Below are 15,324 nucleotides of genomic sequence, written 5' to 3' on the forward strand. Positions count from 1 at the left end.
ACAAAAACAGAAACCATATTATACAAGCAAAAGGCCATAATACAAAAAAAAAAAAAAAAAAAAAGCAAAGCAAAATGAGACAAAAAGTCTACAAAAAAATTATTGACCAACTTCTCTTGGTCATGGGGCCTACCCTGAAGCACTAGCAGATATCAATTGCAGATAGCTTCTTTGTTGGGGGTGGGAACCTGTGCTTCAGTTTTCTCCTCAGTCTTGGGACCCTGTCTGAGTTGAGCCTGTACAGGTTTTGTGTGTGCTTCCACAGTCTCTGAGTTTGTGTATGCTTCAGTCTTGTTGAGTCTCAAAGACACTGTTTGCTTTGGAGTCATCATCCATCACCTCCGGCTCTTATAGTCTTTTTGCCTCCTATTTTGCACAGATCCCTAAGCTTTTTGAGTGGGTCAGATGGGAGGGGATAGACAATTATTAACTAAATGTTCATTAACACTGTGTAGTGGTGAGTAAAATAAAGAAAAATAAACCAATTTAAGAGCATAGAGCTTTTATTGAACATCACAATCAGAGAAAACCTCAGATTTGGTAGCCTTTGAAACATGGTTGAAATGACAGGACCAGCACACTGATATCTGTGGAAGAGTATATTTTTATGGGAGAAGAATGGAGCACAAAGATTCTAGGGAAGTATATGTGTTGGTGTGACTTGAGAATAGATGGGAGTCTAGCTGGAATGCAGAGAGCAAAGACTTAGAAACACTGAAAGGATAGAGGGCCTTAAGGAGGTAAGGATCATATCACACCTAGGTCTTAGAGGTTATAAGAATGCCAAATGTGTTCTAAGTATGACTGGAAGATAGTAAAAGTATTGCACAGGTTTTTGTGTTCATAGAGCAGAATGAAAGGAAAAAGCCTTGTCATGAGTATTTGTAGTAATCTAGGTTAAGAGTTTGGACTCATGTATACACAAGTACATATATTTCTAGATGCTGTTTATATTTGTGATGTTTGTAGGTTAAATAATCTTATTTGAAAACGTTTTTATACTTAATTATGATGATGTCTTTTTCAATGAATGCATATACACGTACCTGGTCTTATTAGATGAATGGTTTATAGTCTCTAGTACATTAGTTAATGTAATCTGGTCCTTGGAGGTGAGTCAGCAGCTAAAGGTGCTTATTACCAAGTCTAATAACTAGAGTTTGTTCCTTGGAACCCCTGTTGGGGGGGAGGAAAGAACCAACTTTCCAAAGTTGTCCTCTGACCTTCACATATACCTGCCTGTGTACGCAGGCAAATAAATAAATAAATAAATAAATGTGAAATTTTGTTTAAAGGTAGAAAGAATGTGCTGACACTTGAAAGCAATCCTCTAATCTCTACAGGCATAATATGGCATGTGTTCCTTTCCCCAGCACACAAAAATAAATGTAAATTTTTAATAAAAAAATTAATTTTTTGAAAAGGATAAGAGTAGCTTGACATAGCACACCAGATGAGCCCAAATTCTTCATTATTAGAAAACTAATGTTCTTATCCTATGAGAGGCTTAATCAGTTAGTGCCATCTCCTTGTAATAGAAAACAAAACAGTAGTACAGTAATTTAGTAGACTCTATTCATGGTATCCAGATGCAAGTGAAGGTAAGAGTTATAAGTTATCCTCATTTTTAATCGTAAGTTGATGTGCACACAGTTTAAGAAGGGAAGGGGTTTGTTTCTCATAGTAAAAAGATTTATGTTTCAGTGAACTTTTTGACAGTTTGTAGGGAATCAGGGAACTATATCCATATATCCGCAGTCAACATTTAATTTATATAAATTTTTTTTTTTTTTTTTTTTTTTTTGGCATGTGGTTTGTTTAGATAGTTAAGAAGAGAGCATCCAGAGCATCCAGAAGTGGGAAGGGCTCCAAGGGAGGAAAATCCTCACATAAATTATTATGGAGTATTTTGAGTGATTGCTTTTAGAACTGACTTGAGTTTACCATTGTAGTAATTATGAATGAAATATTCAGAGGATTTGGCATATTTTACAAAGGTAGAAGAATATATGTTTTCCATGTTTTTTGTTTGTTTGTTTATATAATAGATACAGATCTAGAAATCAATAGTTAAACTATCTTTTAAAACTTTGCATGGTCAGTGTAATGCTTCCTTTCCTAGTGTAAATATGTTTTTATTGACTTTTTTTGTCGTACTGTAGGTCATTATTGGGTCGTATGCCTGCTGCCTTTGCGCTACATCCCAAGGTCTATTATAAATTTTTTAGTCAATTCAAATTCATTAAGGTGATTTGTGCCGGGATACTATTTTTAACCAGTATCTGAATGAATTAATAAAAATATGAAGGACACATTTGCATTGAGATTGAAAAGGAATTCTAGAGTTCTAAATTTTGAATCTCTTCACTCAAAAGACAGATTTCATTACAGTGTTCATTCATTGTTATTAATATATTCTCTTTCATTAGTATTGATAAGTAGTTAATAGTACATAGGTAGATCACTTTCTAAAACACATGTAAATGAGCCTCTACTTCATCTATTCAGGGTTTTCCTTGGGCCTTGTAATTTCTTATTCTCAGGACACATGCAATATAATTGTTATATATTATAATGCTGCACTTGTTTATAATTTCCCCAATGTGTTTCTTACCAAAGTCTTCCTTAAAAAATGTTTTTATATCACTGTACATTTTCTCATCCATCAGTAAACAGTATGATACCTTGCAAACAAAACTTTCTATTGATGTTTTCAATAGAATTAGTGTTTTAGTCCTTAATTTGAATGCTTCATGCTGATACTTTTGAAATGTAGAGGAGGGACTGTTCCTCAATGAAATTTATGTGGAAGAGGTTAGAATCCTGTGTGGAACAGATAAAACTCTGGAATGTGGCAAAGAAAAGTTTAACTAAATATTCTGTAGTAGTCAGCAAAAGATACTCTACTTAAGGTGCTGGTGAAAGGGTGCGTTTCTTATCCGGAAGATTTGACCTTGTAAATTGACTTGTTCTTCTCCAAGGCACTTGAGAGAAAAGACAACGATAGCAGTTACATCTAGAGGCTATTATGGATTGGAGGAGGAGAAGGGAACTGCATGTCCTTCAACAAGGCGCCGGTCAACACCTCGAAGTTTGGCAGGTTTGACAAATGGAGTTTTTGAGTCTATAATGGTTCAAGTTTTGAGACAGGAAGAACAGCTGAGAGCAAAAGAAGAAAAAAGGTAAATGTTAAAATGTTAACTGTTGAGATTTCCAAGAATACTTTTAGAGGATAGTTGCATTTATACTCCATTATCATAGTTTTGGTCCCATTTTAGTAGTAGTCCATATTTATAGTAAAGTTAGTAGTAATGCACTGTCAACAAAATATTAATTGTTAATGAGTCACAGTGAATTTTGTTTTAAAGTGTAGTTTTAAATTTTAAAACAAATTATTTTGGCAGTATACAAAAATAATTTTATAAAAGATATTCAAGTTTTCTCAAAATATTCTCAAGGGAACTTCAGTTTATAGCGATTTTCATATACACTTGTAGTTTTAGAATAGAATTACACACCATCCAATTATTACCAACTCCAGAAATAATGATGTTCAAGAATGACATATGGGCTGGAAGCACTTGCTGCTTCCATAGAAGACCCAGCTTGTATTCCCAGTACCCACATGGTAGCTCACAACTGTCTAGCTCTAGTTCCAGGAGATCCAGTGCCCACCTCTGGCCTCTGAGGGTATCAGGCATGCTCATGATGTACAGACAGACATACATGGAGCATACATACAGAACATACATGGAACACTAGTGGAAGGCAACTTAAAACATTTTGTAGCACTTATATTAAAAATGTAACTTTGATAATTGTAGGGCTAAAACTCAGCCATGATACTTTCAGCAATCATTCTTTTTATAGCAATGGTTAATTTTGGAAACAGCTATGAAACACATTTCTCCCCTTGTTCAGCGCCCCAAAGTTTTTCTGCTGTAGGAAATGGGAATTTTTTGAAAGAATTAAAATTAACCTGATAATAGTACATAAGTGATTAGAATAGGAGGAACCAAAAAATTGGAAGGCTGATGGAAGAAAATGCCTCCATTACTGGTCACCAGAAGGAGGGAGGGAGAGAGAGAGAGAGAGAGAGAGAGAGAGAGAGAGAGAGAGAGATTGTTCTGAGAAGAGTTAACAGAACTTATTCTCAGAACTTAATGCCTTCCTTGATGCAAGTAGAGCAAAGGAAGAGTAAAAACTGAACCACAGCTGGGTGTAGTGGTACTTGCCTTTAATTCCTCCAGAGTTCAGGAGGTGAGGCACGTGGCTCTGTGAGGTTTGAGACCAGCTATACAGTAGTAATGACACTATGGTGACAAGGAAGAAAACTTAAGTGTAGTATTTATTTACTGAGACAGACTTAGCTCTTAACATGTGTAGTCAACTTGTCACAGAGAAATAAAGTTGTTTGCCCAAAGTCACACAGTTTTGGAGTGGCCCTTGGGCCTGTGCTACTAAACAGTAAACTACCTTGTGATTTGCAAAACAGCTGAAATAGCAAAGAAATTGTTAAGTTTTAAAATTTGAGCTGAAAGGGAAGGAACAGTGAACTTGTCTAAAAATAAAGGGAATAAGATGATGATAAATGTTGGCGCATCCAAGTGTGAATGCATAGTGGGAGCTAGGATAGTCCCAAGTGTGAATAGACAGTGGGAGCTAGGACAGTCCCAAGTGTGATGGATAGTGGGAGCTAGGATAGTCCCAAATCATAAATATGTTTTTTCCTGTCAGCTTTACATGTATTTATGTTAGCCTTGCCACAAATAAACATAGGAGAATAAGCCATGGCAGAACATTGTCCATTAAATGCCTCAGTGCACCACCACACCCAACTCCTATATGTTTTCTTATTTAAATATGACTTGCGGAAAAATTGTGTCCTTCCGGGCAGTGGTGGCACACACATTTAAACCCAGAACTCGGGAGGCAGAGGGTGATGGATCTCTGTGAGTTTGAGGCTAGCCTGGTCTACAAAGTGAGTTCCAGAACAGCCAGTTAGTTCTATTTGTTACACAGAAACTGCTTCTTGGAAAAAAAAAAAAAAAAAAAAAAAACTGTGTCCTATCTTTGTGTTTTCAGTGTTTTTCAAGAAGAAAATTTTACTTTTGACAGTTGATTGAGTAAAAAAAAAAAAAAAGAACAAAAATTACGGTTTTGGTGACCTGTATAAGAAACTGTACCATAATTAGCGTTATGAATTTTTTTTTCCTTCAGCATTTCTAAGTTTCCTTTTTTATTTCAATATCTAATTGTAACTTTTGGGTGTAGTGTGAGAAAAGGATAAAACTAGTTTTCCCATTACTGGTAGTCATTTATGCTAATACCACTTGTTGTGGAAAACCAAAAAACAACCTATCCTTTTTTTCACTAAATTCTTTATGCATCTTTATTGAAGTTAATTGAACATATATTTGTGAATCATTCTGAACTCACTTATGTATAGATACATATGTACTACTTTAATTTGATGGCTGTTTTATTTGATACTGTTATTGAGGAGTACTATTTATTTAAGGCTTTATATAGTAAACTTTGAAATTAATGTGAGTCTTCCATCTGTATTTTTCTTATTTTCAAATTTGTCTGTACTATGACCTTTTCTTTTCCAGGGAATTTTAGATCACTGTAAATTTCTTTGCAATAAATAGATAAATAAATAATTAAGTCAGGGAATTTTGATTAATATTGTATGGGTATTACTGATTAATTTCTGGGTAATTGTTTAATTTCTCTCAGCAATATTTTGTATTATAAATCATTGTAACTTGTAATTATGTATAAATGTGTAATCTTGTAGTATAGACCTTTTGTCTGTTTAATTCTGTCAGATGAGCTTCTTGTAATTTTTAAATTATAAAATCAACTCATTATGGTACAAATTGCTGAGCATGGTGGTGCACACATCTCAGCACTTAGAAGATCAGGAGTTGGCTATGTAGGGAATTTGAGGGTCAACATAGTTTATATCAGATCCTGTCTCATAAAACCAAATTTAGACTGGAGGAAAGGCTTAGTGGGTAAAGTACTTGCTGGGCAAGCATATGGACCTACATTTGATCCCTACTGCCTACATAAATAGCTGAGTGTGGTAGCATACCTCCAGTATCCCGAGGCGGAGATAGTAGGATCCCAAGGCTGTGCCATTCAGCCATTCTAACCAGTCAGTGAGCTCTAATCTCAGTGGGAGACCCTGCTTCAAAAATAAGTTGGAAAGCTATAGAGGAAGACACAAAACATCAATCTCTAGCCTCTCCATGCACATGCATACAGGCATGGCACACACTTACACTCACACATGTATACAGGGCTTCTCTGTGTAGCTTTAGAGCCTGTCCTGGAACTCATTTTGTAGACGAGGCAGGCCTTGAACTCAAAAAGATTTGCTTGCCTTTGCCTCCTGAATGCTAGGACCAAAGGTGTGCACCACTACTGCCAGCTTTAATTTTTAAAAGAAAAAAGAGAGAGATAATAACTATCATACTTTATTGACTTAAGTAATAGTGTTCTGTCAGCTGTTGATAGAAAAACAAAAATTCTCCCACAAAATGTGTATTTAGGTAGACTATTATTTCCTCACTAGCATTTTATGTTTTCCCTCAGTAAGAGATGCTTTCTCCACAAAGTAAGATAAAGTGCCTGGTGAGATAGCATGTGTCTTTAGTTGCAGTGCTTGGAAAACAGAGGCAGGTGAATTTTTGAGTTCCATCCCACCCTGGTCCACATAGAGTTGCAGGACAGCAGTGCTGCAGAGTGAGAGACCATAGATCAAACATACGAAGCAAACAAAACCAAAACAAAATGGGGAGGAGCATAATAGAATACTTCTTGCCTCTATAATGCCACAGGCATATACCACACACACTTAAAATAATAAAAGTACATTGTACATACTCAGTTTTGTTTTTGAGTATTTTATTGAATACTGTTACATGTGTGTCCATCAAGAATGTTGCCTTTTGTTTTCTTTTTGTTGTTGTGCATTTATCAGTTTTGATATCAGAGTAAGACTGGCTTTGTGAAAATGAATTTGGAAGCATTTCTTCACTGCTATTTTGTGGACTGGTTTGAGAGTAGTTTTTGATACTTAGGAGGGAGTTATGAAAAGGTTGTTTTGAAAGTATTCAATATCCTATTGAAGGGTTTAATTCAAGGATGGAGCCAAAATAAAATAAATACATTCTTATTAGTTCCCAGAGGTCTCCATTGATGAACTCAAGGGAACCTAGAGGATCAGGTTGCCTGTTGATAATCTGTACTGCAAAGGGTGGGGTAAGTGTAGGGGCTATCAAAAGATATTTGGTATAGCATCTTTAAATTGTTCATATCTAAAATTAATTATGAATGTATGGACCTATTTCTTAAGACTCAGCAGTACTGCTGAGTGTTGAATGGTATTATCATCTATTAAATTTTGCAGGTTAGAAATCTGGGGTTCATCCTGGAAATGTCCCTGTATCTTACATACATTTCAAATACACCCCAAGATTCTGACAGTTTACTTCCCAAGTATCTTTACATCTATGTGTCTCTTGTTTCTGACTTCAGCTAGTTCTTTTATCTCTTACTTAAACTAATGAGATTGTTTCTTAATTACTTTAACAGTATCCAGGCTCTCCTCATTCTAGTGTGTTTTGCACATTAAACTGTATTGTGGGCTGGGGATTTAGCTGAGCTGATAGGTTTATGGTCAGCTATCTTTAGGAAAATCTGACAGGACAGCAGGAAGTCTGGACTAGCTGGTTCACTGAGGGCCTTTTGATTTAGGAATCATCAACACTATTAGAGACTTAGAAAATTGAGATAGATCTAGTTAATTTATGGTTGCTAAAATAATCTTGACACTGTCCCAACCACTTTATTTTATTCCTAATGGTGACTTTGAACCATTTAGGGAAAGAATATATTTTGTAGACCTCATTTATTGAACAAAAAAAAAGTATATAACACTTTCAAAAAATAAAATTTGTTTAAAAAGACATATTGGCTCTCCTTACATATTCTGTTAGTCTGGATTTTTATTATTTTTGTGTGCTTATTTGTTTTAGTATCTTTGTCTTATGGGATACAGGTTGAGATCCCAGGCATGTACCATCTTACTCGACAATGAACATGACATTATCAGATGGTAGTTTGTTACCTTAATTGCATTAAAAATATTCTCACAATTACTTTTTGTAAAATTTAATGTTGGGATTACCAGAAACTATATCCTTTAATATTGTTTCCTATACCTTTATAAACTAACTCATCTTTTGATTTAAAAATCATAACTAAAACAGTAAATAGTTTCTACATTTTTTTTAAAATAAAAATTCTGACTTTATAATTTATTTTCAGATTCTCTAACAAAAAAATAGCAGTGCAGTTTAGTCACCCTGTATTTTTTGTTGTTATTGTTGTTATGGCTTTCCAGACTTTTTCTAATTTCCCATAAAATCTTGATGTTCCAGGGCAAATGCCAAAAATTCTCATACCCATTCAGATCTAAGGTGAGGGTATGTGATCATTTATATGGTTCTTACATGGGACTTTATAGGCAGGCACAACATGGAGCAGCAGTCTGAGATAGGAGAGTATATCTTGGCAAAAGTGGTAGTAGCAGTTTCTGATTACCCTGGGTTCTTGTTTTCATAAGTGTGAAATATATTGGAAGTCTTAATTCTCTTGGAGAAGTATATAATTGATATAATTGAGGTTACTTTGTGACACTTTTAGATTTACATCTCTGACCCTACACAGGGCTTCTGTAATTTATCTATTAAATTTTAAATTCCTTTTTAACTGTGAGACTCTGTTAGCAGACAAGTTTTAAAAAGACCTGGCTAATAAATTTGATATGAGTGACTAGTATTCCTGATATACAATATATATTTCTCATTTTAAAATGCAAATGTTTTACCTTTCCTTTGTCATGCTGTCAGTTTGTTTACATTGTAGTGTTCCCTTGAATAATATTTAATTAAAACTTCTATGTTTTTTCTCTATTGCAAACTCATGAGAAAGGGGGTCGATATTTTTTTCTTTCTTCATTTATAGAAAGTGTTCACTAAAAGTTTGTAAAACTAGTGAGGATACTTTCAAATGTGATTGTTTTTTTGGTGGGGGTGTAAGGGTGGGTAAGGCCATTCATCTTTAGCAATGCATTTTCTAAGTCATGAGTGCATGATTAAAATAACACTAGCTAGCATTTCTGTTAGTATTCCATACAGTAGCAGGTAAATGTTCTCCAGGCCTATAAGGAACAACAACAAAAAGCTTATCTAGAAAGAAGAAATAAGGGCCAGTTTTTTGTTATTTGAATTTTAATGAATGGTTGTCTTTTACTTAGTCTTTTACTATTTCCCCAAACAGAAGGCCTAGTATCTTGAGTTAACATTCTAAAACCATGTACTGCTTTCTTTTATTTATTTATATATGAGTGCTCTTGTCTGCATGTATGCCTACATGCCAGAAGAGGGCATAAGATCCCATTACAGATGGTCATGAGTTTTAGAAATTACCGTGTCACTCACCTAATAACCAAAGGTTGCTTAACCCTGCTTTAGGCAAAAACAAGTCCATACTTATTTTTTAGTCTGCTTAAATTTCTTTTCATTCTGCTCCTAAGCACTGGTTGCTTTTCTTTGCATCTCTTTAGAAACGTGTAATTTTTTCTATCAGAACAAAGAGAAATTAATTGATATTAGTCATTTATGTATTGCCTCCAGGATCCCATGATTCATTCTTGTTCTTTTTCTCTACTGGTTATCATTGTTATTGTTATTATTTTATTGTCTTATCCTCTATTCCAGTATTTAATGTTTCTTCATTGGAGTTGAGCACACTGGATTTATATTAAAAAGTTTTAATGTTCCAGAATCTGATGCTTTTAAGTTCTGATGACAGCACAAATGGAAAAGTCCACACCTGATGAAATTTATACTCAAATTTTCAAAGTTTGTATGGGTCACATTCAGTGCACAGGTTCATTAAAATGCTGTATATCCATAATGCTACCTTCAGTCAATATGTATATGTGCAATATAAATTAATTTCATGTTTAAAGTTGAATTCCATCTTCAAAATGCTTCATTTTATATATTTACAAATACTATGAAATCCAGAACTTTTTGTCCCCATCATTTTCAGATTCTCTTAGAAAAAAACAAAGTACTACATATTTTGATTTTTTTAAATCATGTTTTTCTTTTATTTTTATTTTATGTATATGATGTACATATGCCTTGTACCTGTGCAGACCAGAAGAGGGTGTCTAGTCCCTTGGAACCAAAGTTACAAACAACTGTAAATTGCCATGTGGGTGTTGAACCTGGGCTATCTGCAAGATCAGCAAATGGTCTTAACTGCTGAGCCACTTCTCCAGCCTTGAATTATAATTTTTTAATGTGTGTGATATATGTGCGTGGGGAGGAGCGTGTGTTCCTCAATATAGAAGTGTAAATAAGAGGACAATTTTACCTACTGAGCCATGTCCCCAGTCCTTAACATTTTGATTTTAAAAACAAGTCTACCATAAATTGTCATAAAATTTTGCTTGTATACAAGTATATAGAGATGATCTGTAGGCTTACTATCTGAGAGATTTTTCTAACCACTAAATGATTTTACAATAAGTTCATAATCAAAGGTTATAATGAAAACTTTGAGCAAAAACAGTAACATAGTAAATAAACCATCATTTTTGATGTTCAATATTCTAACAAGTACATAATCTTACAACAGACTTTTAAGTTCTTAAATTTTTATGGGAAATGACTCAAAACCTTTTGTATAGTTAACAGCAAAATTTTGAAGAGGAAATTCTGCTTATGTTAGTTTATAAGTCTATAGAGATTCTGTTATTGGTTAAAAAAAGAATCTATAATTCAAATTACAGGATATTCAAATAATGTGATTCGTCTTTAGTTTTAAATTTTTGATTTAGGAGTTTTTATTTGTTTGTTTATTTTTCAAGACAGGATTTCTCTGTACAGTTTTGGCTGTCCTGAAATGTATTCTGTAGACCAGGGTGGCCTCGAACTCACAGAGATCCACTTGCCTATGCCTCCCAAGTGCTGGGATTAAAGGTGTGTACCACTTACCACTACTGTCCAACTAAGATTTTTGTTTTTGTTTCTCCGTTGTAGACTATATGACTTAAAGTCTGTTTAGTACTGTTAAGGCTTCTCATAAAAGAGAGCAGTCTTATTACATCTCATCTTCACATCCCAGATTCAAAATCTCCCACATTTATCTCTTAGCTCTTTCTTATAATTATGTTCACATTTCCAAGTAAATTCTTACATAGCTGTTTCTTGACTTTAAAAAAATTGGTTTTGTTTGTTTGTTTGTTTGTTTGTTTTTATATAGCACTATATATTGACAGATAGTATGGAAAAGTTTTAGTTCCATTGAAACTATATCCACAAATAGAAATGTTTCATGTTCTACTTCTGTCTTGATTTTTACTTCTTATGCTTCATGTTTTGTTTTGTTTTGGTTTTTTGAGACAGGATTTCACTGTGTAACCCTGGTTGTCCTGGAATGCACTCTGTAGACCAGACAAACCTGGAACTCACAGAGATTCACCTGCCTCTGCCTCCCTCGTGCCATGATTAAAGTCATGTACCATCGCACCTGGCCTATACTGTTTTTATTATTATTATTATTATTATTATTATTATTATTATTATTATTATTAATTCAGCCACCTCATTTTACCATTATGGTAATAGCTTGCTTGTGCAAATAAAGCCTGTTTGAAAGTCAGAGAATTGAGCTTGCTAGTAGCTAACCATAGAGGTCTGGAGGACTGAACAGACAGACAGGAAGTGAGTTAGCTTGGCGGAAACATATAACAAGGGAGAAACGGGAACTCGCTCTCTTGTTTGTGGAGATGCTAAGGAGGTAATGTGTGATGATGGTTTGCTCCTTCTCTCTGATCTTTCAGCATTTTCTTCTATATCTAACTCCAGGTTTTTATTACTTAGACAAATTAAGAACTCTATTTACGTACCACCAAACTAAACATTACTTTTTATTAATATATACCTATATGGCTAACAGTTTATTCCTAATCACTCTTGTTTTTTATTTCTTTCTATGATTATTTTTCTTAATTAAATATATTTCATGAAAGTGCATTTATATTCACTGGTCTTTTTTTCTCTGCTAGTTTTAATTGCAATTAATCCCATTTAGTGTATTTTTTATCTCAAACATTTTAATTTTCCTATAAAAATTCAATTTGGGTTTTTTTGGGGGGGTCAAGACAGGGTGTCTCTGTGTAGCTATAGCTGTCTTGGAACTCACTTTACATAGGCAAGGCTAGGCTCAAACTCAGAGATCAGCCTGCCTACCCAGTGCTGGGATTAAAGGTGTTCACCATCACCACCCAGCATTGGTTTGGGATGGTTTGGTTTTTAAATATATTTCAAGTTAAGTGAATTTTGTTGTTTTTGTTGTTTGGCTTTGCTTTGCTAATTTGAGGCCAGGTCTTACTATGTAGCCTTAGCTAGCATTGAATTCAGTATCTAGACTGAATTTGAATTTGAAGCAGTTCACCTGTCCCCGCCCCCAAATGCTAGCATTACAATCTTGTCTCACACACATACACACACACACACACACACACACACACACACACACACACACACACCTAGTTTAAGTGAACTTCTTGACCATTCAAAATATAGTTTCAATAACTGTCATAGTGTTTGCTAATTCTAATATCACTGTCATTTCTGGATCATTTTTATTGATTTTTAAAAATACATTTGTTCTTTGAGAATTTCATGTAATGTAGTCTGATTATACTTTTCCCCAATCCTCCCTCTAACTCTCCCAAATTTATCTCTATTGCCTTCTCTCTCATGTTCATGTCCTCTTGCTCTTTTCAAACTAACCTATTGAATCCAGTTTGTGCTGCCCATATACTACTTAGTGTATCAACAGCCAGTGGAGCCTGAGCCAACCTACAGGGACCATACTCTTAAAGAAAACTGAGGAGCCGTCCCTGTCTATAGCTCAGTGGTTAAGTTTAGGACCTGTGAAGTAAATCCTTTGCTCTCCATTCTAGCATGTTGACTGGGTTAATCTTATGTGGGTCCTATGTCAGCAGCTACAGCTGCTATGAGTTCATAAATGCAGCATTCCTGACATGGCCAGAAGACATGGTTTTTGCTCCTGTCCTTCCCTGACCCTTGCCTCTTCCACAATGGTCTCTGAATATTGGGGTAGGGTGTGATATAGTTGTCCTAATTATGGCTGAACATTCCATGGACACATACTCTGCATTTTGACAAGTTATGAGTTCCTCTGTTTGCCATCATCCTCTGTACTTCTCTAATGATAGCTGTACTAATCTGTGTGCAGAGATGGATTTAGAAGGTAGTTTGATACTCTGTCCATTTAGCAGAATAATTGTTGGCTCATTCCTGGGGTCTGTGAGGTCCCCCAATCATGGGTACTAATTACCAAGTGTGTGGTATTTAGGGTTTCTATTACTGTGAAGAGACACCATGATCATGATGTCTTAAAAGGCAGCTCTTATAAAGGAAAACATTTCATTAAGTCTGGCTTACAGTTTTCAGAGGTTTAGTCCATTATCATCATGATAGGACATGGCAGCATGCAGGCCAACATGGTTCTGGAGAAGAAGCTGGGAATTTTACATCTTGATCTGCAGGAAGCATAAGCAACTGTGTTTCACACTGAGTGTAGCTTGAGCAAAGGAGACCTCAAAGTCTACCCCTACAGTGACACACTTCCTCCAACAACTCCATCTCACTCCCTATAGGGGGCATTTTCTCTCAAACCACCACACTGAGCCTTCATTTTCTCCTATGGAGCAGGTGGACCAGGCTTTAATATTAAACAAATCAGAAAGTGTTTGGTTATCCCCTTAACATTTGGACTGCCATTGCACCCATGAGCATATCTTGCCTTGGTGGTTATTATTGTAGCTCACAGTGTTCCCACCAGGTGAGACTCTTGACTTTTACTTAGCAGCTTATATCACCTTCTAACACTATGAAAACCAGCGGGGAAAGAGCTTTCTGCTCAGTTCCAACTTGATTCACCATGTCCTATGACCTATATATGTGGTGTCTTTAGCAATAGGGTCTTTCCACTAAGTTCTATAGGCCACCAAGAGCAATGGCAATAGTCTGTATTGCTTTGAGAGTCTCTGGGATACCTCTGACCAACTACTCAAGGGAAGGTGACTCATACCTGGCACTGGGCTTTTTATTTGGCAGTGTATGGCTTTGGGGAGAAGCAAAATTCCCTGTGTAGGATAACTAATTAAATGCTTATAAAATGGGTTTCCATGTGACTTTTAAAAATACCCTTAATGTTAGTGTAGAGAGTGTATCCCACTTGATGATCTATTCCTGACTTTAATTTAGCTTCATTCATTCTCTTGGTCAAAAGTTTAACATATTCTGTAACCTTATTTTTCTGAGTGTGTTGCTTCTTCAAGACAATACATAAACATTTATGTTGCAGGAAATGTGGAATAACTAGACACTAAATCATGGGTGCTTTGGTCCTGGACTTTTGACCTTTGTTAAGGACTTTCTGACAACATCTAAAAGTTTATGGATTCTCCCATCCCTTTTGGGCCTGAACTGCTAAGGCATAGCTTTATCTGTCAGTCTAGGAATACGTTCTTTTGTTCTGTCTTTCTTTCTTTCTTTTTTATAATCAAATTGAAACCTCTCAGGTTGGTATTCTTATAAAAGGAAGAAGCCAAATTCTAACAACATATTATTGCTACTCCCATGTAGTAAAAATTAAATTCTTCAAAATTATAAACATATTTTAGAGGGAGCAGCTTTTTGTTTGTTCTGTTTTGTCTTTTGAGACATAGTGTCATGAAATTTTAAAAAATTTTTAAATATATTTGTATTTGTTCCTTATCTGCATATAGCATGTATTTGGAACTCAGAGGACAACATGTGAGAGCTGATTGTTTCCATCCTGTAGGTTAAATTCAGGTCATCAGACTTGGCAACAAGTGGCTTTGCCTCTGAGCCATCTTGCTAGCCCTCAACAGCTGAATTTTGTTGATAATATTTAACAGTGTTTGGATGGTCAAATGCACACACATACTAAAATCATTAACAGAGGTATCTGTACTTTACATTTCTAATATAAGTGAGATGACAGTGTGAGCTCCTAACAGAAACCATAAATAGGATTAATCTGTAAAAGGAAAAAGCTGATATTTTTCAATATAGTTGTCTTACCGTTTATATATCTTAAAAGATTATAGTTGCTGAAACTCAGAATTCTTCTCGTCTGTGTTTTGGTATTTTCTGACTGCTTCATTCTACG

General features: G+C 35.1%; 1 protein-coding gene across 2 annotated transcripts in view; it reads left to right on the forward strand.

Moving 5' to 3' along the window:
• The window catches only part of Kiaa2026 (KIAA2026 ortholog), a 73,292-nt gene that overhangs the window by 18,164 nt on the left and 39,804 nt on the right, over positions 1-15,324 (forward strand). For both annotated transcript variants that reach the window (XM_051199940.1, XM_051199941.1), the window contains one exon: positions 2,982-3,182. In XM_051199940.1, the coding sequence (XP_051055897.1) occupies positions 2,982-3,182 (201 nt within the window). The remainder of the gene's footprint in view (positions 1-2,981; positions 3,183-15,324) is intronic.

This window comes from Phodopus roborovskii, unplaced genomic scaffold, assembly GCF_943737965.1.
Source record: "Phodopus roborovskii unplaced genomic scaffold, PHOROB, whole genome shotgun sequence".
Lineage (NCBI taxonomy): Eukaryota > Metazoa > Chordata > Mammalia > Rodentia > Cricetidae > Phodopus > Phodopus roborovskii.